The 26,813-nt window shown below is 26.3% G+C and overlaps 3 protein-coding genes across 3 annotated transcripts in view; 2 read left to right on the forward strand and 1 right to left on the reverse strand.

Annotated features, from left to right (window-relative positions):
• Positions 1 to 596: 596 nt before the first annotated feature.
• LOC132921972 (adhesion G protein-coupled receptor E3-like) overlaps positions 597 to 26,813 on the reverse strand; it is a 138,972-nt gene continuing 112,755 nt past the window's right edge. Inside the window, exons 2-4 of the mRNA XM_060985245.1 lie at positions 11,232 to 11,337; positions 8,475 to 8,752; positions 597 to 3,876 (exon numbers count right to left, since the gene is read on the reverse strand). Of these exons, the coding sequence (XP_060841228.1) occupies positions 3,384 to 3,876; positions 8,475 to 8,752; positions 11,232 to 11,337 (877 nt within the window). The 3' untranslated portion in view covers positions 597 to 3,383. The remainder of the gene's footprint in view (positions 3,877 to 8,474; positions 8,753 to 11,231; positions 11,338 to 26,813) is intronic.
• LOC132923097 (KRAB-A domain-containing protein 2-like) lies at positions 19,390 to 21,351 on the forward strand. The gene is made up of 2 exons (XM_060986917.1): positions 19,390 to 20,187; positions 20,513 to 21,351. The coding sequence occupies exons 1-2, from the start codon at positions 20,009 to 20,011 to the stop codon at positions 20,913 to 20,915; spliced, it is 582 nt and encodes a 193-aa protein (XP_060842900.1). The 5' UTR covers positions 19,390 to 20,008; the 3' UTR covers positions 20,916 to 21,351.
• Positions 20,910 to 21,896, forward strand: LOC132923098 (uncharacterized). The gene is made up of 2 exons (XM_060986918.1): positions 20,910 to 21,373; positions 21,440 to 21,896. Exons 1-2 carry the CDS (start codon positions 21,206 to 21,208, stop codon positions 21,731 to 21,733), a joined length of 462 nt encoding a protein of 153 aa, XP_060842901.1. The 5' UTR covers positions 20,910 to 21,205; the 3' UTR covers positions 21,734 to 21,896.

Consider the following 26,813-nt stretch of genomic DNA (forward strand, 5'->3'; position numbering starts at 1 on the left):
CATACAACTTTTCCTCATATAATCTCTTGTCTACTCTGCTACCTATCATATCCATATTGATATTCATTAATATTTTATGTATTCCAACTTCGCTTCACTATCAGTTTTATTTAATAATCAAATCACTATATTATTTTTTATTATTCTTAATTAATCCTTTTGTTATAAATAAATTTTAATCATGGAAGTCATTATTTTTATTATTATGTATGTATATAATTATTGAGTTGTAATAGTTTCCATACTAGAAATAAAAAAAAAAAATACATAAGCATAACTATAACGATAATTGGACTGCGTTTCTAGTTTTCTACCCTACTTGTTTATTCTATGTTGTCTCTACTACATAAATCCCAAATAAACTTTTCATTCGTGTAAGGGAATTAAGGGAGTTTTTTATGGTGTAGAATAGAACACTTCCTCAAATAGTGAATAAGTTGATAATTCATTTATGCATGGTTATTATGTCTATATAATATTATAGTATTATCACTCTGCAATTATGGCTGTATGAAGAGGGTTTTTATATCTTTCCTATAGCTAATTAATATAGAGTACCTACCTGTCTTATAAGATTACTACAAAAGAACAATAAATAAGTGCTAAATAATATAATTTAAGAATTATTGTAGATATATACATTATTAATATTGTTTTAATAGTTAAAATACAGCACTATAGTAAATCATTTTTAAAAACCCAAGTAATGTTTTATAATTATAATATAATCACAAAATTTTACATTAATTATTGTTGTATAATAACGATATATCTACGTATTATATAATAAATATTACAGTGCCATTTAATATCATACAATAAAATAGGTATGTTATTATATATATGTAGGTAAATAATAAATGTTTTAAAAAAAACTATTATATATGATATATTATACTTTAATTTATATTTAACAACAAATAATAGTTTAACCTATAACTAAAAATAATGTTAAATACACATTATAAATAATACGATAATGTAATTGATAAAAAAATATTTTATTTGTGCAACGTACTATTTTTGGGTTCATTCACTTGACCCGTGATCTTCTACGCGTCTATTGAAATTTGTCATCATAAATATATTAACAGAATGGTATTCACGTAGACTCGTTTATAAAATCTTTAAGGGTAGGTTCAGTTAATTTTACGATCTAATTGGAATTTATTTTAGACTATTCATAACTTGTATGAAGAGAGACAAGAGAGTGTAGACAAGTTTTTAGTATGTACACAATATTATTTTCAATTTTTAGAATGTTAAATGTTTTCTAAAACATCATACAATTATTGAAATATATTTAATTATATATTATACGATTTATTAAATGGTTTGTATTTACTTTACTTTTATAACAAATAACTTAATTCTGTTAACTCAAAATCTAAAATATAGAAGTCAAAACTCGAAAATAATTAAACCATTTGTATAGCATTCATATAAATATAACATGCGTCATACTTAAAGTTTCGTAATTGGAACCAACTGAATAGACTATAATAGGAGTAAAATCGTGAGATTCGGAATCCTCCAATGTGCACCTCTTGTGTACTAAATATAATATAATAAAATACAATTCAACGTGTTTCATATAATTTCTACTACTAGATACAATATAAACATAAACCATTTTAACTTTCAAGTATTTTGTACATGAATATCTTTGACGTTATTTCATAGTATTAAAATTAAATCAGATAATCGTAATTGAATTGTGTACTCATAAACTATTAGAAAATATTATAACAACAAAAAAAGTACATATTATGTGATAATAACTTTATTACAATTGATATCATGTTCTACGACATTAATTTATAATAATGTAGGCATAGGTAGGTAGGTACATATAGTAGTTATATTTTGGAAATAAAAACGATGATAATACAGTGATTTATATTGGATAATATTATATAAAAGTACTTATACATTATTATAATTATAATATATATATTTACATAAGTCATTGTGAAAACACGGTTTTTTCATAACCGGGTTATGATTCTGCTGAAGTAAATTTATTAAACTTAATTATATTTTAAATGTGATCTGAAAAGGGTTTAGGTATCTATATCATGATCACTGATCATTGTCGTACACCTCAGCTGCCAAAAATGTCGATATTAGTCGAATTATTGACATCACTGATTGCGATAATACCATTGTAATTAGTAGGTAAATATCACAAAATAATTTATTTTGTGGTAATATTAGGTATAATATGTAATATGATTGTGACATAAATCTAAGGTCCGGATGTCGATGACTTTAACGTTTTATATCGAAATTCGATACGCTTTCTGTATCTATTCGATGATTTGATAGCTTTACAGGTTTAGGTGATTGTTATGAATCACGCATATCTGTTTATCAAGATTTATTTTACATTTTATGCAATTTTTTCACGTTTTGGATGAAATTAATTATTTTATTATTTATTTGTTAATTATATAATGTGTATCTATATAAAATATGACCATTAAACTTCAATACAGTAGTATTGTAACGGCCCATAATTAAACTCATTTTACTTTTTCCGTATAGGTATAACTATTATCATAAGTGTATACATTTAATACTCGTACATATGGATGGTGTGCAACATGTTGAATGTTCTACGTTTTCATTATCAAAATTTAAATGTTCTATTATTTTTTAATAATATCTTAAATTAGCCGTGATAGACTTATAGACTTATAGTTTCAAAAAAATCTTATACGACATATTATTATAAAATATATAGGTAAAATATTTTTTTTTTAATTTGAATAGGTTTGTCATCGACCCACATTCGGACTCTAAATCAAAAATATGCGTTAACGCATGTTTAATATGATGATATATATATATATACAGTATGTCAGTATTTTATTATAATATATGACCTATATAATATGTTGACGCATCTACTAAAATATTGATTCGACGGTCATTTTCGTTAATCATGACACGTAGGTACCTATAATATTATACATTTTAATAATATTACGACGACGATATTACGCACACACGCGAACAAAAATCTATTCCGAATTTCCGATGGACGCGAAGCCGTGTGCAACGATAAGCTTGATCAAGCGACTGGGGATCGTGCAGGTCTGTTGGACGGCCGGTTAGTGGCGGGTGCGTGTGTGGGTATTCATGATACATAATAATAATAATAATAATAATAATAATAATAATAATATAATATAATAATATGCGCCGTGACTCGTGTCACCGTCGGCCTCTCCCTCCCTCCCACCAGTCCCACCCCATCATCACACCCACCGACTGTCGGCGGAACGTGTGACGCACGACCTCGGCGACGGGGACGGACGCGGCCGTGGCCGGATGAGTCTTGACGTATTCGTCCGCATCGTTATCCACCCTTCGACATTCTAGACGGGCAGAGGGACGGGGTCCCACGTGAGGTTCTGCAGGTACGTCGTGTCGCTGATGTCGTTGTCGCGTTTGTCGAACAGCGCCGTTGCGCTGCCGTTGCGCGGCCGCCGACGGCGCCGCCGAGCGAACGACCGCGTGTAGATCTTCAGAACCTGACAGTTGCACGTGACGGCCAGCGCGACCAGTATGCCCTGCAGCGAGTGGCCCACGTTGTACGCGATCCACGCCACCGGGTCGGACGCCGGTGACCCGTTCCTGGCCACGTACCCGAACACGTTCACTGCGAACAGTAGCGTGGCGATCTTGACGTACAGGTGCAGCTGCAGTGTGCGCTTCCGGTGCATCTTCAGCCGGGTTTTTTTGTCCACCTGCAGCCCGACCGTGGCCCGGGCGGTCAGCCAGCTCCGGACCAGCGAGTCGACGATGGCTGCGAAACAGCAAAGCGCCGGCATGGCGAACGTCACGTTGTAGATGGTCTTCTCGAAAAACCTGCAATACGGTGGCGTTATGTTATTATTATTGTTGTAGCATGGCGTTTGCAGACAAATTATTGAATAATATAGTAAAGCTGAACAGCAGAAACAAAATAACAATTGTATATATTCCTATTATAATACTGGAGTATACCTCGAAAAATATATCCGTATCCTCGTATTAATCCATCTATAGGTCATTTTTTTAGCAGTAATATTACAATTAACAAGACATGTATTTTAATGCCATTAGAATAACCTAATATTTTGGATTAATTAAAAAAAAAACCACATTTAAATCTATCAATATATTCAATAATGGTGATGATGTGGGGCTTTATAAAGACAAGTTGTATATATTATTATAATTTATTATTATTCGGGACGTATAAACGTCGTTTGAATAAAGGTATAAATTCATAATACATTATTATTTATTATTTATGTTACTTACAGACAAAACGTTCAAAGTATAGTAGGATAATACATTAATACATAATAATATAAACATATAATTAAATAAAGTGATAGCTTATAATTACAATTAAGATTGAATTTAAATTGCTGTGTAAACTTCACTTTATATAGTTTATTTCTATAACAGAAAAAAAGGTCGACATAATCCGATGAATAAGACTACTGTAGTCACAGACATAGGTGGAATTAAACATTTTCATTAGACTGGGCTACTCATGAGAGTTATTTTGCACCTATCATATCCAAAGGAAAAGATGGAGGGCGATAGAGAACACCAATGTTTTTTTATTACAATACAAATGTATAACACAAGTAATTTATTTTATTACATTTAAAATAATATGTTCTTAGCAAATGTATACATTAATACGTAGAACGTAGCCAATTAGTCTGGGTCATGGCCCAGTTAGCTGTAGTTCCGCCCATGGTCACAGAAGTTGGCTAGTAGGAAATGACAAAGGAAACAGAAAAACACACTGAGTGCTAAGGTGCTTTAAAATGTGTAATAACGCAAACAAAGTAGAATGATCAATAGCGCCGTGAACAAGTCAAATTTAAGGATCGGAGCAGAGTCCACAGACTTACATGGATGTACCTGTTTGTGCTGGCTTATCAACTCAGGGAGCATATTATATATAGGTACGATCACGGCCATAGGTACAGCTATAGTATAGTTTCATGGTACCTACTCAATATTGTATAACGTGTTAATACGTCAAGTTAAAAAGTTAAAATTTTTTAAAAGATTGTATTAGAATTAATAATGTTTGATTTGATTTAAAGACCACCAATATTTTTTAGTTACCATTTTTAAAGTTAATAGTATATCACACTTATTGGAGATAATGGAAAGTTTATAGTTAAAAGTTATAGTTACACTATATTGGAGCAAATGAAAATTGTATGTACCTACCTATAAATTGCATATATTATAATTATTTTATTATATAGATTAATGTTCTATGTTTAAAGATCAATATTGTTATAGTCAGTTAGACTGCAGTTAATAATTAGAAATCAAAGGTACTTTTTCAAGAAATTTATAGATTTATTCTTAATAAAAAAATATGAATAAAAAAATATTGGTGCCTCGTGCCATGAACAAGGTGAACGCGATGTATGGGCGTGTACGATTTCTATTCTGATCATGCTATTCCGTAGCACTACGATGAGTCCGATACAGTGAAATACAATTACGCACTTACAATTAAATTTATCAATATAGTTATATTTCAAATGTTATTACGTTAAAAGTAAGTTATTTCCGTGATAAATATTATAGTATTATTAAATTCACAGTTCTGTTAATAACCAGCTTAGCATTTTTAAATTACTTAAATATCTAGTTCAATTATAATATTTTAGTATTTAGTAACCAAATGTTAGTTGTGTGTTTCAAGTTAGCATGATTTATAGTAAAAAATAAAAATATGTTTTAGAAATCATAGATACTGAAAAAATCTGGATAGATGTAATAATTACAATTTTATGGGAGGACATTAAATTTGAAAGAAATAAAATCGTTAGTAAATGACATAAAATTGGTACTTATCCTTATGAATTTTATAGATAATATTATGACGTAGATAATTTGATAATAATTAGTAAAAACTCTAAAAATTAAAAGTTTAGAACACTCAAAATAGAGTCATTAAATTATATTAATTTATTATTGTATTATTGTAAATAGTATAGGTAAACATGGTTTTTGTAGAAATTACATACTTTTTTCTAACATTAAGCAGTGTCAAAGGTTAAACAATATTGTTTCCGCCGACAGATGTGCATATTATTATTATCGAACAGTAGAACCTGTGTTAATATTGAGCCATATTTATTACTAACATTACGTATTTATGCCACCACCCGTGGTTTGCTGTCAGATATTACTGTAGAAAATTATGTGAATATAGTATATACGTTATACGTGTATATATAGGTAATACATAAAATTAATGTCATTATCTTTGGAAATTTGGATGAAAACATTTAGAAACACAGAATGTTTATTATAATTACTTAGTATTACTATAATATAGTAACGTAAAACTTAGTAAAATTAGGAATAATATTGTTAGTTTTTAATTGTAGAAAAATGTTTGAAGTATGATTTACTATTTAAAACATATTATCTAACATCAAGATTTCGTAGAATTTCCTGTTCTGTTTTACAGTTTTGTCTGCGAGTCTTAGTAAAGTACCTATCTAATTTAGTCTGTCAACAAAGTAGATTCGAAAATTAATATATGGTTGTCTACATCATTATTCATTCCAGGATATATTTTATTAACCTCTGACTTTGTGGTGTTAGATGTATATTATTATCTTGCACAACCATTGGATAAAATTGATCGAACTACACACAGGTGCCTTTGTCTACATAATTTTTGCATGGGCGGATTCTACAGGTTTAACACGGATGTCTTTTACAATTCCCACCAAATCGATTATACCAGAAACCTGAGAAACCATTTAATTATATATATAATATATAATATATATATATATGTATAATTATACATCATCATCGATATCAAATTATATCTGTATTCAGATACATTTAAACATTTCATACTCTGAGCAAAGCGTGAAATTTACTGGTTTTATTTTTTTTTATTTCATAAAAGTGCGTTTTTGGGTAATGAAAAATCTCCAATAATTTCGTTGTACAGGAATTAATCGTTAGGAAGGACTTCGCAATATGTTTAAAAAAAATGTAGTTCATATCAAATATATTGTACATCACATACGCACCTAGCACATATTATTATAGGTTGATAAACATATTATATATTATATAATATATAAATATAGATTATAGGCTATATTACTCAGAATCAATTATCTCTGGTTACTGTTATCCCGAGTTAAATCAATCGTAATATTATTATTACAGGACGTAGGTATTCGTGCAAATATGTAATCAATGATAATGATACATTTTGTATTATAATATATTAGTGAAATAATTGTGAAAAGATCATGAATACGGAGAACAATTTTTTTTTTATTAAAAGTACCTAAAAGTATATAATAAAATTTATTTTTTTAGTCTTATCGGATTTTTTACTTTGCACGAAATAGTACTATTTAGTTTTTATGATAAAATAACAATACAATGTTTATCTGAAAACTTTTAGGTACATAATACTTTACTATATCTGTCTATATTCATAATATATGTATAGGTATAGGTATATTGTAGTACAATCAAATATTAATCTTGTCAGTTGGGTATTTATTTTTTTCCCAATGGAGAACTGTTTACGATTATCAGTATCGTTATTAATTTATTGCCGAAGAAAGCATGAAGAATAGAGTAGGTATTATTGTCAATATTAATATTCTAAAATAGTTTGAAAATAATAGTGATCTCTGACTAGAAATTGATTAATAAAAAAACAAAATAAACCTTTAATTATATTAAATTTTACTATTTAGGATACAAAAAGGAAAATAAAAATGTTATTAAATAATATCATTCTGAACTTCTTAAAAGTATCTATAGGCTTTATAATGAAACATTTACCCACCAACTTACCAGTAACAATTCAGTAGAGGAGTTTTACCCTTTTGCGTTATATACTTATAGTGTAGTGGACTCTCGGATTCTCAGAACTCATTAAGGACATGGGTTATTTCACGATAAACGCTAGTACTTACACCCTCAAGGTTTTGTATCATGTCGTTACAATATCATCAATTATTATTAAGATAACTTAAATGTATTGCATAAATGTATTGAATTATGTTATCTACTAATAATGTTCAGAAACAATAACTTTCAAAAAGTAGCAACAACGAGCCCGTCGGCCAAATTATAGGACTTTTGGTCTATGATGACAAGATGAACGTGGATACCATATTATTAAATGATATATATAAGGGTAGTCTGTAATACATCATTTTCAGTTGTATGATAAACGTCGAGTCCATCGTACCTTCACTACACATCATTATTGTACTTTTTTATTTTAACTTGTGTTTTCTTTTAATAAATAACTGTTTTGTTTCAATTCATGGAAATTGTCTTAAGTTAATCAATCAATAACATAATATTTGGATCACAGACTGTCTTCACACTACAATAGCAATATTATAATATGTAGACATATAAATATATAATATTATACTGACCAACAGTTATATGGGTTGAGATTGTCAACAGTCTGGTGGTTAATAGTCACTCTCATCACGCTAGCTGATATCACTGACAACGAGGGTACGCCCCAAGCAAACAGGCTATATTTGACAAACCTTGATATGAGCACATTTACCGGCTCCGGTCGAGGGTTGAGATTCACATTGTTGCGGAACGTTATCAACATATCGTACGTCATCACACACAGCCAGCTGATAATGGCCAGACGGAGGTAGTGTATTCCAAACGCCAAGCACAAACAGAGATTGTCTTCCTGGAAACATGTATATTACAATTTATTATTATAAATAAAAATATTTTTCATTATCTAATATAATTGATACATTTAACTATAGATGTATTATTCCACTCTACTCTAGGAAAAATGAACAAATATAAAATAAAAAAGTTGTATAGCACTGAATTTAGTTATTTACGACAAGGTTATAGGGTAAAGGTATACAATCTAATTTACAATAAAATAATTGGTAAACACGAAAATTCCTTATTGATTTTTTTTGTGTAGTTTTATTGACTGTTAAATGCAATAGTCAGAGCAGTCGACATGTTAAATTACGTGTAAAGCACATTATATGAAGTATAGATAATAGTGGCAGTTATACTAGTTGACAATTTTGTAATTAAATATCGTCGTTCCTAGATTATTTAATACTTGTATATTCATATCCCGTATTGTTGTATGCTACATTGGCTGATTTAATTGAACCATTTTTTGATGGAATATATTTCGTTTTTGTATTTTATACAATTTAAAACAATTTAATTTTTTGACAGCCGACAGTAGTCAGTATTTATAAGTTTTAATGCCAGTGGAAAATAAAGATGTGAAGTGATTATTCCAAGCATTCTAGTGTTATGCTAGAATATATATGCATCCATCATACATGAATTTATTTTAGTCTACGTATTGAATATTGCATCATAGAAGTAAATAAGGGCTAAAACCACAAAACCTCATCATATAATTTACGTAAAAATATTTATCGTCGGTAATATTTCTCGGATTTAATAAAAATAACTTTGTTCCCGTTTTTTTTATAACGTTCGAGTAGTTGTTACACCATAACATTTATTATTCTTCATTACCTACGTAATTTTTTGTCATTATTATCACGAACATTTTATGCTTTCGTTTCTACGGAAATCTAACTCAAATGATAAACTAAATAGGTTAGAAGGTAGGTAAGTACTTGTGTACAAAATACACTTTCTTTGAAAAGTATAAAAAATTGTTATTTATATGCACAGTTAGTTAGAATTACAAGTATTTTTCCACAAAACTAGGTATTTAAATATTTCATTTTCATTTAACGGTTTCAATTGAATTTCTTAGTTCTATTAAGTCTTCTAATAAAAAAAAGTCAAACTTTTTTCTTTATTGAATCGGGAAACAAACGTTATAGATGTTTTTGATTTATTCGTTCTTTTTTCTTAGTTTTTGGGGATGAAAAAACGATGATGACGGTACTTTCTTACATCTATATTTGTATGTGTGTGTGTGAAAATGTACCAATGACGTTTAATTACTTTAGAAATTGAGCTGAATTTCACAAATTAAAAAAAAAAACCTTATTACAATTTATTTCATTTAAAAGCCAAAACGTTAAAAACAATAGATTAAGTTCCCATAAATAAAATTGTATATTGTTTTGATGGGCGTTCACGAATTGCCTTCCATGAATTATTTTTAAAAAGGTTACTCAAAATTGCCTACTGATTTCCATAGTAAAATTCACTCGAATGGCCTCCTATTTTGGACCCGCTTGTACTGGAATCGCCTCCGATAGCTATAATTAATCGATTTAGGTATAATCTTACATATTATAAGAAATATTTATAAATTAAATAAACTGAGAAAATTCAGTCAATATCGATTAATTTAATGTTAATTATATTACCTAAATCGGGCTAAATGTTAATAAATAATTATAATATTTTAGTAAATAAACCGAATCAGCAGTAATAATTAATAATATTATAAAAATAATAAATAATCAATACGTAAAATAATTTAGATGAAATATCATTCTGTTATACAGTCAAAAACTTAAGTTTGTATATAATGATGGATTAATCTTTAATTGATAATTAGTGACCGACAAGATTGTTGCATTCAACAAATTAATCTGTCTGGGAAATACTGTATGTCTTAATAATAATTTTTTTGAACATTACGGAAATCGATATAATAATTGATATTATACGTATAACTATCAATATATTAATTAATAATCTAGGTATGTTATGGGAGGCATTTCGAGTAGATCGTATAGGTATACTCGAATTGCCTCCGAAAACACCCGGAGGAAATTTGAGTGAAAAAAGGTTACCTATTCAGGTTTCACCGTTTTGATCGATATGTGATAGGTCATATTATGGATGTTTAAATTAAATTTTAACTGATGGTTAATATTGCTATCTTAGAAGGTTTGATAATATTGATATGCTTTTTTTTTTTAAATTAAAAGTTCTAAAAGTTTATTCAACCGAACAAAAGTCGACCAAGAGAAAGGCCTAGGCAACAAAGGGTGGACTGAAGTCAAAGAAGACCTCAGGATGTTGGAAGTTATGAACGGAGAAGAACTGGCAGAGCACAGAGAAGAATGGAGGGAGATAGTGGAAGCGGCAATGGGTCTAAATGACCTAGAATAAGCTAAAAAAAAATAAAATGAAAGTATATATTGGTATCTCAATGTAATGTATCGATAATTGTAAATGTGTTGTCATTTTACCTGAACTCCTCCGACACCAACTACATAAAAAAGCTGCGTTAAAAACATATTTGCTAGCATGTACATTAATGCCGTGCCGGACATTGTTCTCAGATCTGAAAACAAACTGAAAACAAAAAAGAAATATCAATTATTGTTAAAAAGTTAACATATTATTATTATTATTGTTTAGGATTTTTTTTTAATTATCTACTACAATCTGAAATTTCTATATTTCAATAATAATAATGAGTAGATATGATACCTAATGTTTTAAATGTTTTAATATTTTATTGTAGTTTGGAGTGGTGCACCTTTCTTCAGAAAAACCTTTATATTTAGGACACAGCTGTAATGCTATACAGTGTGAATCATTAAGTATGCTCGGTGCTCACTCATTTTTTCTGTAATAATGTATTTAATCAAATTCTGATTTTTGGTAATTTTTATAGATAATTATTAATTAGAAACCATATTTTCAAATTTTTGAAATTTTTTTTAGAATTTCTCATGGCAATATAAACTTCTGTTTTTCAGATGAGAATATTCCCCCATTTTTACTGTAAATTATTTAGTGGGTATTTTTTTCTAAATTTTGATGTACACCTAATTTAAAATGTAAACTAGTAGTTTCTCAGTTGTTAATATGTTTATACTAAGGATAATAGTTCTTAAAGAATTAAAGATGGTTTTAATAGATGTCATATTTCCCGTAGATTTAGTATTTATCATACTTGACCATTTTTTTCACCAATTATTAATGTTGGTAGATTTATATGAACCACTAAAATTTTCAAATCAACATAGCTTCCATATCTTTTAAATTTAATACTAAGTAGTAAGTACCTATAAGTACCCAAAGTATAATTAGTACCCAAAGTATACTTAGTACCCAAAGTTAAATAAGTAAATAGCTCAATAATTAAATTACTGATTCTAATTTTGATTTTGATATGTCAACATTTTCAGAAAAATAACTTACAGTTGAAAAGGTGGGTTTTCTTTTGAAAATTAGATGTGTGTATCTTTATTGTAAATTATTTTAGTAGGTAGAACAAAGCAATCTTAAGAATTTGAAAATATGACCGTCTTAAAGTAAATGTAAAAATTGAATGAATCAAATTTTCATAGTTGCATTATCAAAGAAAAAAGGGAATGGCATGCTTGGTGAATTACCCTGTATACATATCGTGGATGGACGAGAATGAAGAGGAATGGATAGTGAAAGGGTGATAAAGTATCATTTGTTATGGTGACATTTCTGTGTTGACAGAGATATTCTCTACGTTGTGGTCGTCATCATTATTGTCATGTCCTTGCTAAGTCTTTTACGCTTTCGTTCGGTTCATCTCACACTACCCAGTCTACCCCTAATTTTCAAGTTGGACACTAGGTTTTAACACTAAATTATCAATATATTAGCTTAATAAATCTACAATATGTATGTGAAGTCGTGTGGGTAGCAGAGGTTAGTATGTTGATAAAAGAGATAAGTTATCGTTTTTCAAAACTTTTGCTCTAGATAATACCAAAAACAAATATGTCCTATAAATAAAATGTGAATAATAAAGAACACGTCATATTTTATTATACCAAAATAAAATAAGATTATAGTTTTTTAATTCGACGAAAAATGAATACATATATTATGTCATAGGCATACAAATATACATACCTATTGAATACCTATACGTTTTAATACAATTACTTAGTGTTAGATAAAATCTAAATTCGAAGGCATAAATAATTAGGTTATAAGTAAAAAAATCGTACAAAATGTGTTTGAATATGCGGATCACTATATTTTGCGTTATATTATTATCATTTATATATTTTTATTTGAAGTTTGTAATTTACGTGTTATTATGTTTTTCCCAATTTTTAATTTATTCAGATACCCGCTAATTGCAGGACTTGTTGGAGAATATTTTGAGTAGTACCTAACAGCCAATAGTAGTTGTTATTTGTAGTTCAAATCATGAGTATATTTTTTTTAAATATTTTTCTTGTGAAAACAAGTATATATGTTAAAAAAGAAATAATAATAATAATAATAAATGGCCAATAATTTGTTAAAAATAAATAATAATACCAGTCATGGAATCAAATACTCGATAAATAAATTATTTATTTGCTGAATAATTTTTATTGTCTTTCGTCTAGAATAATAATATACCTATGGTTTTTCTGTTCATATTTTTCTCATGCTATACATTTTTTCAGAATTCAACAAGTCAGATATTATTACTATTGTTATGTCATACGAATGGTACCCGAGAGAATCTGTACCGGCCAGTCAACCAGTAGATATCAATAAAACAAACTTTTTTTTTAGTAGTGTTGTACTTGTTTCACATAAAATATTTATGTGCATTGTGCACAGACGTATAGTTATTAAATACCTACCATATATACTATATTATATACATCTATATATTATATAGAGTTTACATACATTTAAATAAATATTAGATTCTAAATTTTCAGTGTTATAAATTTGTACATTTTTGGAAGATAAAAATGTTAAGATGTACAATTTATGCGATTACAATTTGTATTTATTAGCTCCACATATAACACATACATAAACATATAATTATATTCTATTACTCAATATAATACCTATGTAATAAAACCAATTTAAATAATCAATGAAAAAAATACTGAAAAATATGTATCATTCGTGTACAGAAATACAAAATGATTACTTATTTTAATAGAATACTCATTATTCGGTTATATTATACATTTTTTTTAATAATTTTTTTATTATACTTGATTTTAGCCAATGAAAACAAAAAAAAATTTTAAGAAGCTATAAAATGCAGATTATATAGTATATTAGTAAAAACACTAAGTTAGGTATCTAATATCTATAATACTTGGTCTAACACTATTATATTGATAATTGTTTAGGTTAATATGTATATTGGCTATTGGATATTGATGATAACATAGTATTTTGTTAAGTACTTAAGTCCGATATTACAAGTTAAAGCTAGGGTTTTTCAGTAAATTAATATAATATATCATAATGATGTTATTTTACATCATATGTATTGTTGAATTATCTGTTTTTATAATTGTATTTATGGATTAGAATTTAGGAGACTTAGGTACGATATGTTGTTGTTAATGTTAGTCAGTACTCAATAAAAATAAATTAGAAATCTGGCTCTTCTCTGTCATTGGTTAGGTTAATTAATAATTAGGATAATTAATAACTGTTGCTTTATTTGTCACATTCAAGATTATTATTTAATTGCATAATATACAAAAAGTAAATATTAAAATAAGATTATTATTTTTGAAATTTCCAAAACAAAAATAACTGAATAATTCTATTTTTTAAATGTTTTGAATTTGAAAAGTTGGATTTTTAATAACACCTTTTAAATTATATAAATATTAGATTGAGTTTGTAGTTATTTTTTTAAGTATCTATTGGTTTATTTATGTTTCAGTATTATTTTTAGTTCTTTGGTTTTTAAACGTTGTTAAAATGCCATCAATTACAAAAGCAAACCTTTTTAAATTTTACGTTTCCACGTATATTTTTTACTTAAATCGATTTTATTTATAAATTAATCCATGCTTCTTAATATTTTTTATTCAAAATGTACTTGTAACAAGAAAGTCGTAAATTGTTATAATAAGAATTATAATTTTTTCAAAATTATTTGTTTTTCTATTTATGTTATTAGTTTTTATTTTATAAATATAAAATCTTTAATTTGTATGATTAAAATCTATAATAAATATAATTTATAAATATTTGGTTAATGTAAGATAAATCATTGCTTACATGGGAAAACATTTTAGGAATAAGTCATTTTATAATATTGATTGTCTTTATTATTTTAAACTTGATGTTGATTGTATGTAAAATAAATTATGATTACAGATTTTTCAAACGTATTAAGTATAGTTAGAATTATGTAATTAATAATAGATTAATATTTAACATTAAGTTATATTACATTTTACTATTTTTGTTAACTCTTTTCTACATCACACCGTAAAATTGTAATCAAATGATGCGTATAAATGTCGGTCAACCACTGACCCAAAAATTAGTTTTTTAGCTAAAGATATTTTTAATATCAATTAAACTTATTAATTGTTACACATTTTTATTATATGTGCTTAGAATTTATTTTAACACAAACGTAAAATCATGATGTTTTCTTAAACAATTTAAGTTATTTTTTTACAATACAAGAATATACTAATAGTAAAGATTTAAAACTTTTCACAATTATTATCTAACTATATATTAATAATTTACAAGTAATATTTTCAAAATATAGACATTATTTAGTATATTTTTATATTTGAATGTTAATACATTTTTTATGCTCAGTCAAACACTTGAAAACATAAAATACAGAGTTCATAATGAGTTTTTTTTAAAGATTAGATATACTTATGAAAATTTTTTTTATAGACATTCAACGTTTTAATTTTGACGAAATCAGATATTTAATCGAAAAATAACGATTTGAGTTATTAGTGTAATTAAAGAAATGATAACTATATCTTAGGGACTTGAAAATTTTCATCAAATTATTATTTTCTATACTTAATATCTATTATTTCCAGAATATATACATAGCTGTAAGCTGTACCAGGATGTACCTACTGTTTTATTACGGTAACCGATATTGATAATTATATTTGTACTTATAAGTTATAATAGTAAGTTAATATACAAATTATTATATATGATATAATATTAAAATATTTAATTATATTATGTATTCAATGTTGATAAAAAAAAAAAAAATAGTATAAAATATTGTGATAATACAATAATTCACAAATCATCCTTAAAAATAGGGACGGACATACCATCTTTGCTCAGAATTTATTGTTTTTCGTACCTGTGGAATTTTATCACTGAATTTAAATTTAATTCATTCATTATAGTATAGTTTCCTACTCAATGAAAAGGTAGTACACTTACGAGGTCCTCATCAATAGCAATAGTAAAATTTACGAGTACTGCAGCGAACCGTTGACGATCCGATCTACCACCGCGACGGGGCACAAACAGCGTGACTAGGTCGACTCTCATACCTTACCCGATCACAAAATGGATAGGACGTGAGAGAGTGTGGGACTGAGCTGACTGTGCCAGTGCGGTCTGTGGTAAAGGACTCTATGTATATTAGTCGTACTGAAAATACCGTCTACACGAATAGCTTTATTGAACCCGGTTCGCTATCCTAAACAAAGTGTAGGCATTGCAATAAATATTGAAATCGTGCTCCTATTTTTAAAATTTGTTTTACAGTACATCACAAAGTGTAAATTTCTAAGTCATTTTTATTTTTTATTTTAACTCTCACCTTATGTGAAAAAATTGTATGGGCAGTACCTAACCTAACTTGGGTTTGACCACTCACACGCCAGTCATTAGTGGCGTTCGTGCATCCGTCACATCAAAAGTGTAATAAAAATTAAAAATGCACTCGAAATTAATCTGATTTTTTTTTATCTTTCACTTCAAATCATTTCACCACATAACATAGCCGAAACGGGATAACTGTTAAACCACAACTTACTACACCTAGTTCGAATTACACTCAAGACCTATTGGCTATTATTATAGAGCAGAATGACTTACCTCTTTTAAAAAAAATATTTTACTTATATAATCATATTATTCTACGAGTCCCTAGAAGGTATTATTTTCAAGCGTTTGTGTTATAGATATTTAATCAAATTATATTGTTATATAAGATAATCCGCTGGGTAAAAATTCATTGACCGTGTAAAATACCAGCAGCTCTTTATTATTAATTTATTATTACAAGAATATATTATACAAAAAAGATTCTACAAAAGAAGATTATTTTTCTGGTATCAATGATGGAAAATTGGGTTATTGTGTTTATTTTACATCATAAAAAGTAAATATGCCATAAGCAATTCAACATAAAAATTAAAAAATGTATACTTTTCCTAATATAATAAGTTTATGTTATGTGTAATAATTTATTATGTTTTCATGCTTACCTATATATTAAAGAGGTTGGTATATATTTTTAATATGAAGTTTCAAGGTGAGCCTTTGATCAAGTAGAAATTCGAGATATTTTTACACTGGATAATAGTGGGTAAAGTATAGTGGGTATAGTGGGATTAAGTTAGCAAAACTGTTGAGTAAAAATCTTTATCTACGGAAAAACGACGTGTGAAGATTTTTCATTGTTTACATTTACTTGCCGAGAACAGAGGTCAAGGAGGATTTTTTGATAGTTTGTGGATTGTGACTATGTTAAGAATTAATTCTAGGTGTAAAAATAGAAACTATAGTACCTCTTGGTATAATACATGTAATTTGCAGAAAAATAATAAATTTTACTATTACTGAATTGGAGTTCAAACATTACGATATTGTTTGATAAATTAAGTAACATAGGAAATTAAAATGGGTATTAATGATTCAAAACCATCAAAGAATGAGGAAAGGGTTCGGGGAAGAATTGATTTGAAAATGGGAAATGGGTTTTGAATTTAAATCTCCTATAACTATTTTCATTTTAAGAAGTGAGAATTGACATTAAATACTTATCTTAAACTATAATAACACTACAAAATTCTTACATAAAAAAATAACAATATGTTGGAAAATAAAGTGCTAAATATACATCACTGAAGTATGTACTTCAATAATTATATTATACTGCGATAATATATAAGTAGAACATAATGCATGATAATGTTATAAAAATATAAATAAAAGTATAGAATCCATTCTATTTTTTGAATAAATGTATATATTTGTGTTTAATGTTAAACAATGAAAATGTATTTGTTATTTCAAATGCTTTTAGGTTTTCAATTGACTGCTTTAAAATTAACATTTATATTGGCAGCTCAAGACAATCTGTCACATTATTGAGTCGAATGACTTATTTTTTTTATCGTTTTCACGAAATTGACATTTTTGGCCACTTCAAAAACGAAAAACCCATATCAAAGGTATTCCCGATTTTCAAAAACTTAAAAGAACTTTCTTACTCTAAACGTCGGTTGACGGGTATTCGGTTTTATCTCTACTAGACTATCAAAGTTAGTGGATCAACGAATAAACATAATGTTTACGCTTCACTAATATCATAGTAGGTATATAATCAAGAATTTTTTTAGTTGATGGATATGAAATTTGTTGGATTAATGTAATCACTATAAATAGTAAAAGGCAGAGTGACATTAGAAAATTCGGACGTTTCTGTTGACTGTGATATTATAAAAAAATAGTTTTAGATTTAACCGTTAAATAATTAATTGTTGTTTATTTGAAAGTCGAATCGTTATTTGTTGTTATTTAGATGTAAGTTATGTATATATTATTCATATATTATGAATTATGATTAAGTTAAATAATGATTATAATATAATCAATAATTCGTACTATAATTTTGTACTGAATGTAATTTTCAATTAAAAAATTCACGTAATATATTACGGAATAAAAAAATTCTTAAAATATCAATATACAATTTTTTTTAACAAAATTAGTTCAGTTGTTATAAATCTAAAAAATGATGAACTTAAAAAATAATTAAAATCACTTATAGGGTTGTTTTTAGTTGTTTGGTTGGTAAAAAAATAATACTTCGTATAATCCAAAAAGCCGAGATGAAAAAACTTAAAATAATATTTTACGATTCCTCCAATGTAATATATTTTAAGTTTTATATTTTTCACTTTTTAAAGTTTTCTCATGGTTTTTTGTAATAATTAGTAGAATAATCAACAAACGTTGTTAAAATGTCATCGGGTTAAATTGTTGGTTTAAAAAATGGTAATTTCTAATTATTGAACCTTAAGTGGGACCAAGCCTCCTGACAAATACAACTGTTAACAAAATGTATTTATTAAATGTACAATACTTGTTACACATGTATTATTTTTTATTATTATATATTATTAATGGACATACCCACACACTTTCACACATTTTATATCAAAGTTTCAAGAACTTATCTCATCATATTTAATAATAAAATATAATTAATTTTTACTAAAATTTCAATAACATAAAATCAAAAACTATTTAATGAAAAATGTATCGAATGTATTAAAAATCCACCTGAAGAGTTTATCGAAGAGGCAATTCTTTCATGCAAAAAAATCTTCGCATTAGATTGATTTAGAAATGTTACCGGCAGTATGGATAATCCGGTGTTTTGTGAAATGCCTAGGCATTATATAAAATGCCAAAAATCACTCGGAAATATGCACAATACGAACTTTGCCTAGGTATTATGTATAATGCCAGAAGTGAAATAGGAAATATGATCAAAATAAACAAAATTGGGTATCGACTATTACTAGAGCGCGGTTTTTTGCAAGGATTGTTTTTTATTTATTTAAAATTTACAAATTAATTAATAATAAAAATCTATTATTTTCAATCAATCTATTATAATTTATAAAGATAACTGACAAAAATCCAAAAATGTGAAAAGAAAAAAATATGCAATTGCATAGAAATCTGCGCTTTACCTATTCAGTATTCACCAACGACTTTACTTATCGTTTATTGTAAATGCGTGTGCCGGCCGCCGCGTGATGATTTGACACAATAAAGATAAGAATCTTAATCTTTATTGCATCAGATTCATACCCTACTATAAAAATAATAATTCTGACGAACTATATTGAACATATTTTTATTATTTTATCGTCATTTTCGTATCTCGTCGCGGTGTGAACTAAATTGAACATTCTTACTTTTATTATTTTATCGTCATTCTCGTTTCTCGTAGCAGTGTGGCATTATTATGGATACGATTAATATGAAGTCAAATTTTTATAACGAACTACATAAAAACCGTAAAAATTTGGCTAATAATACTAGTTTTTTGTCTGATGAAAAATATAACGAATTGATAGAAATTATTGCAGAACTTAAAACTGGACGTAAGAAAAAAGAGCCTAAAGACTTCCGTTTAATCAAAAGGTAAGAAATTCATATTAGAAAAAAATACTTAAATTCAGGGCTTAAATTTAAAAAAAAATATATTGTTTTTTCGTAATATTAACCGAGGGCTGGGGCTGGGATTTTGATGCAATGTCATCTTTTTTTCTGGTGTTTTGAAATTATTTTTTTATTCGTTAAGTATTTAAGTAATTAATTATTTAAATACTTAACGAATAACTTTCGATACTTTTTAGTGCATAGAAATCCGCGCCTTGAAGCCCTGTATATAAAGTACTTTTATAAAATACAGCCATCTATTTTTTTATTTAGATTTATTTTAATTGATTTATTTCTGTTATCGTAGGTATGATATACTGGTTGTACAAGGAAAAACGAAACTTATATTCCCTGTAAAAGATGACAATGTTGTTCTGTATTATGTGCCAACCAGTGAGCTATTTGATATATTGCAAGCCACACATGTATCAATAGGACATGGTGGGCGTGATCGAATGATCAAAGAACTTGGTAATAAATATAAAAATATAACACGTAGTGATATAGAGACATTTTTGCATTTTTGTGAACCATGTCAACAAAAACAAAAAGGCTCGAAAAAAGGAGTGGTAGTTAAACCAATAATATCTCCAGACTTTAATTCCCGATGCCAAGTTGATTTAATAGACTTCCAGTCTCATCCTGATGGAAAATTTAAATTTATTATGGTGTACCAGGATCACCTCACTAAACACAACCACACGATGTAATAAGTACGATAGAAAATGAAGAACAGTTAGCTGAATTAATTACAGAACAGTCACAAAAAGTCGAAAATGAAGTATCAGCTGACACAGAACATATCACAGAACAACCACAAAATATTGAAAATGAAGTAACAGAAACAGAAAAAATTACAGAACAACCACAAAATATTGAAAATGAAGTAACAGAAACAGAAAAAATTACAGAACAACCACAAAACATCGAAAATGAAGCATTACATACAGAACAACAATTAGCTACAACTATCAAATTAAATAACGAAAACGCCAATATCATGCGAACTAGAGCCAAAGAAAATCTGGAAAATCAAGCAAAAAAAATGATGGCGTGGTCGGATAAGAAGCTATTACCGGTGGCAATTCATTCAACTGTACGTGTTCCAGTTCCTGAGGTAGATAAAGGACGTTTAGATGCAAGAAGTATACTGGCAATTGTTTTAGAAGTAATAAATAAGTTTAAAAATTATGCATTTAATAATAATAACTATAAGATATTTTATTTTTTTTAGGTGACAAGTGATGGTTTTTATCGATTAGGAACTCGGGATGGAGTTCTGAAGCAGTTATATGCCAGAAGTCAGTTTACAGTATGTCAGAAAAAGCTACTACAAATTGACGAGGTTCCAATAGAGACAGAAGTGGCATTACGAACAGTCGCAAAGGAACAGTCCACAGGAACTGGCCAAGGATTTTTTAAATGTATTTGTAAGACCAAGTGCCAAAATAAAAAGTGCATTTGCCTTAAAAATAATGTTTTGTGCACTTCAAAATGTCATTTTTCTACAACATGTTGTAATAAGTAGCTATTAGTTTAAGTAAAATGTATAAATAATATTACTTAATAAAATAATATAATACAATAATAATAATAATATCAATGTATGAAAATATAGTAATAGATAAAAATTAAAAATTAATATAATGTTTTAACAGATTATGAAAAATTGTTTGTTACTTTGCCTAAAAAGAAATTGGCATTTTACATATAACCTAGGTATTTTATAAAATACCTAGGTTATATGTAAAATAATATTAAACATTATATGTTTTATTTATATTGCCTAAAATGGGTCAGCAATATGCATAAAGCCTAGGTAGTTTGCAAAATACCTGAATTGTCTATATTGCCGGTAACAGAAATATAAAGTAAATTATACGTTTTCTAGTTTGTTAGATTGTATAAAATAAATTATATTTTTAAATGAAATATTTACATGTTGTAATACTGTAATTGTAATAAATCATAATATAATTTATTTTATTAAAATGTATGATCAATGAAAAAAAGTAATATCCCTTTTCAAAAAAAAAAAAAATGTTTGACTTACACACCGAGTTAAAGAGGAAGTTATTAGGAGTCTACAGGTAATGATTGGAATGAATATTATTTACTATAATATATAAATAGGTAGGTATTATTGTTTTTATTTTATTAATTAATTTATTATTCTACTTTATTGTTTGATTTGAACAATAATATTATGTTTATTACCACCTATATGCAACTAGTAAGTTAATGACTTAAATTTATAAATTGGTCATCCCAATTATCCATTTTTTTATATTTAAACATTACACATTTACTTCAAATTTAAATAAAACAAATGAGAAAGATATATTATCAAAATGTATGTTAAGTAGAAGTCTTATTATTAAAAATTAATTTTTTAAAACTTGAATGATTATTCTTATAATATTTGTTTTAACTACATGAACAGTATTGGTAAAATCATTTTATATATTTTAGAGGGTAAAGTACCTAATATGTCTGCAACTTGTAATATTCCTTTAAAAAACATTTCATTTGGTACTTGGTACTCTATAAAAAAACTTTCTTAGTATTACTTTAGTTAGAACTTTTGATATTCTATAGTTTTGACTGTTTAAAGTAGTATGTGGACTGAGGATAAAGTTTTCAACCAAAAAAAGTGTATGTAAAAGTAACTAAAATTCATGTATAGAAACATATTTGTTTTACTAGAGAACAGAATAAATCATATTATAGTAAATACTAAATCGAATTGAATTGAAAATAATAAAATCTGCGTAATTGTAATTTATTATTTCTACGTCTTATAATATTTGAATCTTAGAAAAATGATTTTTTTTTATATATTTATGCATGATATTGCATTATATGAATATGATATTCGCAAATTTGTAAATTAATATAATATAAAACGTATATTGTACTATTATACATCATTTTAAACTTACATAGCTAAGATTTGTGTTTGCATCTTGATTCAAGTTGGAATTAAACATATTTAAAATCCGGAAATGTATAGGTAAAAGTATAATAATTTATTTACTGTGGCTTATTGTGATAACTTATAGTTGGATATTTTAAGTTGACAAGAGAGTATTTATGGTGGAAAAAAAGAAATTCTTAAATTATAGAGATCTTTTCACGTGAAAGTCATAGTTTTAGTATTAAATGATATACTATAATACAAATATGTAAAAATATTATGGTACCTTTTTAATTTTTTAAAACTACGGTGAATAAAAAATTATTTGAAATGTAATGTTCAAACAATAAATAAAATTTAAAATGTCTTCTAATATAAATGATTAAGATATATTTTTAGATATAAATATGATTGTAGCAAGACAGTTTAGATATACGAAAGCCTGAATTTTGCGATTTGAGTGTTATATTATTAATTTTGTAACTGCAAGATGTGAAATTAAACAAAATGTTGCATAATTTTCAGAATATAATTTTAATTTCTATATTACATTCTAAAAAAAGTCAATAATAATTTTACAAATAATGTTAATGCGTATAATATATATTTTATGTGTAGTATTCGATTAATTAATTAAATAAGAACTTTAACTAATTAATTAATTGCTTTTTTGATTATTTTAACATTTTTAACATATAAAAAGTAGTATAAGAACTTACTCATTAAATATCATTAAAATTTCAATAATTTCATTATAAGAGTTTAAGAAAAAATAATATTAATAAAACAAATAATAATTTTTTGTGTGGTATAAAATATTTTAGTAAAATTATTTATTTCAGAACTATGAAGTGATGGCCAGTTTTTAATGATGTGTTTTGGATAACAGTTTTAGTTTATAAAGTTACACAACTTTATTTAAAGGTTTGCTTAATCATTTTTTATACTTACGTTAGATAATAAACTTTCTAAAAATTTTATCATTTAAAACTTGAGTTTGTTTGTAAATATTATTTATAGTTTCAGTATTCAATTTTTATCAGTAGTTAAACTAACAAAATAAATAATTGTTACCGTTAAAATAAATTATTGCCGGGGAATGTTAGAAATATGCATTTAGCTACTATGTTACAAGTTTTTTTAGTTTCTAGTGTTTGCTAAAAATTTGAGTATTTATTATAAGTATTTTAAAAAAAATATTAGAAACTAAAAGTAGGAAAAATTTAAAACTACGGTTTTAGAAATAGATTTTAATTTTTCATCAAATAAAACCATAGGTTTCATTTTGAATACATTTATATTTTTTTATACGTATTAAATTTTAACAGTACGAACAATCGCTAGGAGTATAAAATATGGCAGTATTCATCGAGTATGTGGTGTTTTGTGTCAGAATACTCAGCATTACTTCAAATCAATCAACTAAACAGAATCCAACAGCAGCTTATTATGAATATTTCAAATATAGTTTACGTGGAAAAAGATAAGCCAACTCTTTTGACGTCAATTCAGATTATGAAGCGGTGATGGATGATTGAACGAATAATGAAATTGCCGTACATTTCGATTTTTCATTTTAGATCAAACTTGGATACTATTGGAAAACTAGAAAACACAACATTCACGGAGGAAACTAAATAATCTAATATTATCACTCAATCGTGTAAGTCATAAGGTTATATGTTAACTTTCTTGTGTTGGGTGAGAGAAAAAAATTAAATCATAAAATTGTATTAAGTTATTTTATTTTTAAAACACGAATTACGTGTTTCCTTATATAAATTAATAATTGTAATCATTTACCTTTAGATTTTATACTTATAAATTGTTTTGTAATCAAAAACTATTATTTTATTGTTAAAGGTACTCATAAAAAATATAAAACATTAATACTTTGTAAGTAAATATGTAAATAATAATTTAAAAATTAAATATATATTTTCTTACTTATAAATAAAAAAAAATGTCTTAAACTGTATTCATTTAGATTAATCTTTCGTGACATTTTTTTTCGTTATTAAGTGATGGATTTAAATGTTTTGGAGATCCGTCTTCTAAAAATGTCATCAAGCCTTCCCGATGTTTTATCGATATGGTTTTTTTTACACTTCTCTCGTAACCAAAAAATTGAAAATCCATTATTGAAATGACAAAAAATACGTGGTTTTGCTTTTCGGTTAGGTTATTTGATACATAGTTTTATAGTTTATATAAATATAATGTAATCGACCAAATATATTGTGTAAGGAGTAGTGATAATCAATCAATATAACATTTAATGCTAATTTATATACACACATGTGTAAATAGATTTTTAAAATGTATTATGTGCGATTCATGTATGATTAAATTATTAGATATTACGATCTTTCTTCAAAATTATTATTATATTTTTTAATTTATAACTGTGATCACTATATTGCGTATTAGAAAAATAAAATAAAATAAATTCAATATGATATTAAATAAAAAAAAAATTTGTAGTTGATTATATTCTATGGACGACCTAACAGAAAAATTGATTTATATGAGAAAAATATAGAATAGATTATATAAATCCGGGTTCTATAATAAAAGATTGGAAGAAACTTACATAAAAGCAAGGCTCAAAGTAGTATATATTCAATTAAATAAGATTTATATGGATAAAAATGTATTGTTGGCAATCTACCTATCGAATTTACTACCTATAGTCTTATGATTTCGTATTATTATATTTTTACGTCATAATAAAAATATAGTAATATTGTGTTTAATTAAATTTTTGATTGAAATCTTATACAAAAATGAAAGTGATAAAGTGTGTATCATTCTCATTATGTATTCGCACAAATATAATTTTTTAACTAGGCATTATACTGGGCGTGATTCTTTTAATAATAAATTTTACAAAAATGTATAAGCGTTTGAAGAAAATATTTTTCTATAATATATTTACCTAGTTTGAAATCTTTATGGAACAACATTTTTTTTTTTTTTTTAACAGTCTTTATCGTTATTAAATTCTTACATTTTTACTTTTTAGAATGACAAAAAACAATATGTTTATCTTTATATTCCAAAGCAAAATACTTTTCTAAGAATTTTCATGTATAAAAGTTTAATTTCAAAAGAGTAATTAATTAGTTATAATTAATTAAGTTCATTATATTTAGTTATTTAAAGTAATAGTAAGAGGAGTAGTGGATCAACTTTTTGCGGAGTAACCTTGTGCTACTCTATTACGCTCATCAAAACTTTAAATATTTAAACCTATTTATCTACTACAGAATAATATTCTGTTGTTTTCCAAAAATTACAATACTCTCATGATAATTAGTATTTAGTTGAAAAAAAAAATTACTCCCTATAATATATTCCTTTCACATTTGACTAATATGTTTATTTGACCAACTTTATAGAGATAATATCTATAAAAATTGTTATTATTTAAAAAAAAAATCACAACTTATTATATTTATATTATTATTGATTATTTGCTGGAAATGAAAAATATTTTATTTAATAATTAAGATTTATTGTAATATATTATAACATAATAACACAAGATATAAATAATACGTATCCAAAATGCTATTTTTTCATTTTCGAGTTAAAAATTGAAAATTTCAGAACTGCCTTGTGTAACGCTCTAACATTAAATATTTAATTAAAAATACTATCTATAATTTATTGTATTTATTTAGTGATA

The sequence above is a fragment of the Rhopalosiphum padi genome, chromosome 2, assembly GCF_020882245.1.
Source record: "Rhopalosiphum padi isolate XX-2018 chromosome 2, ASM2088224v1, whole genome shotgun sequence".
NCBI classification, from domain to species: domain Eukaryota; kingdom Metazoa; phylum Arthropoda; class Insecta; order Hemiptera; family Aphididae; genus Rhopalosiphum; species Rhopalosiphum padi.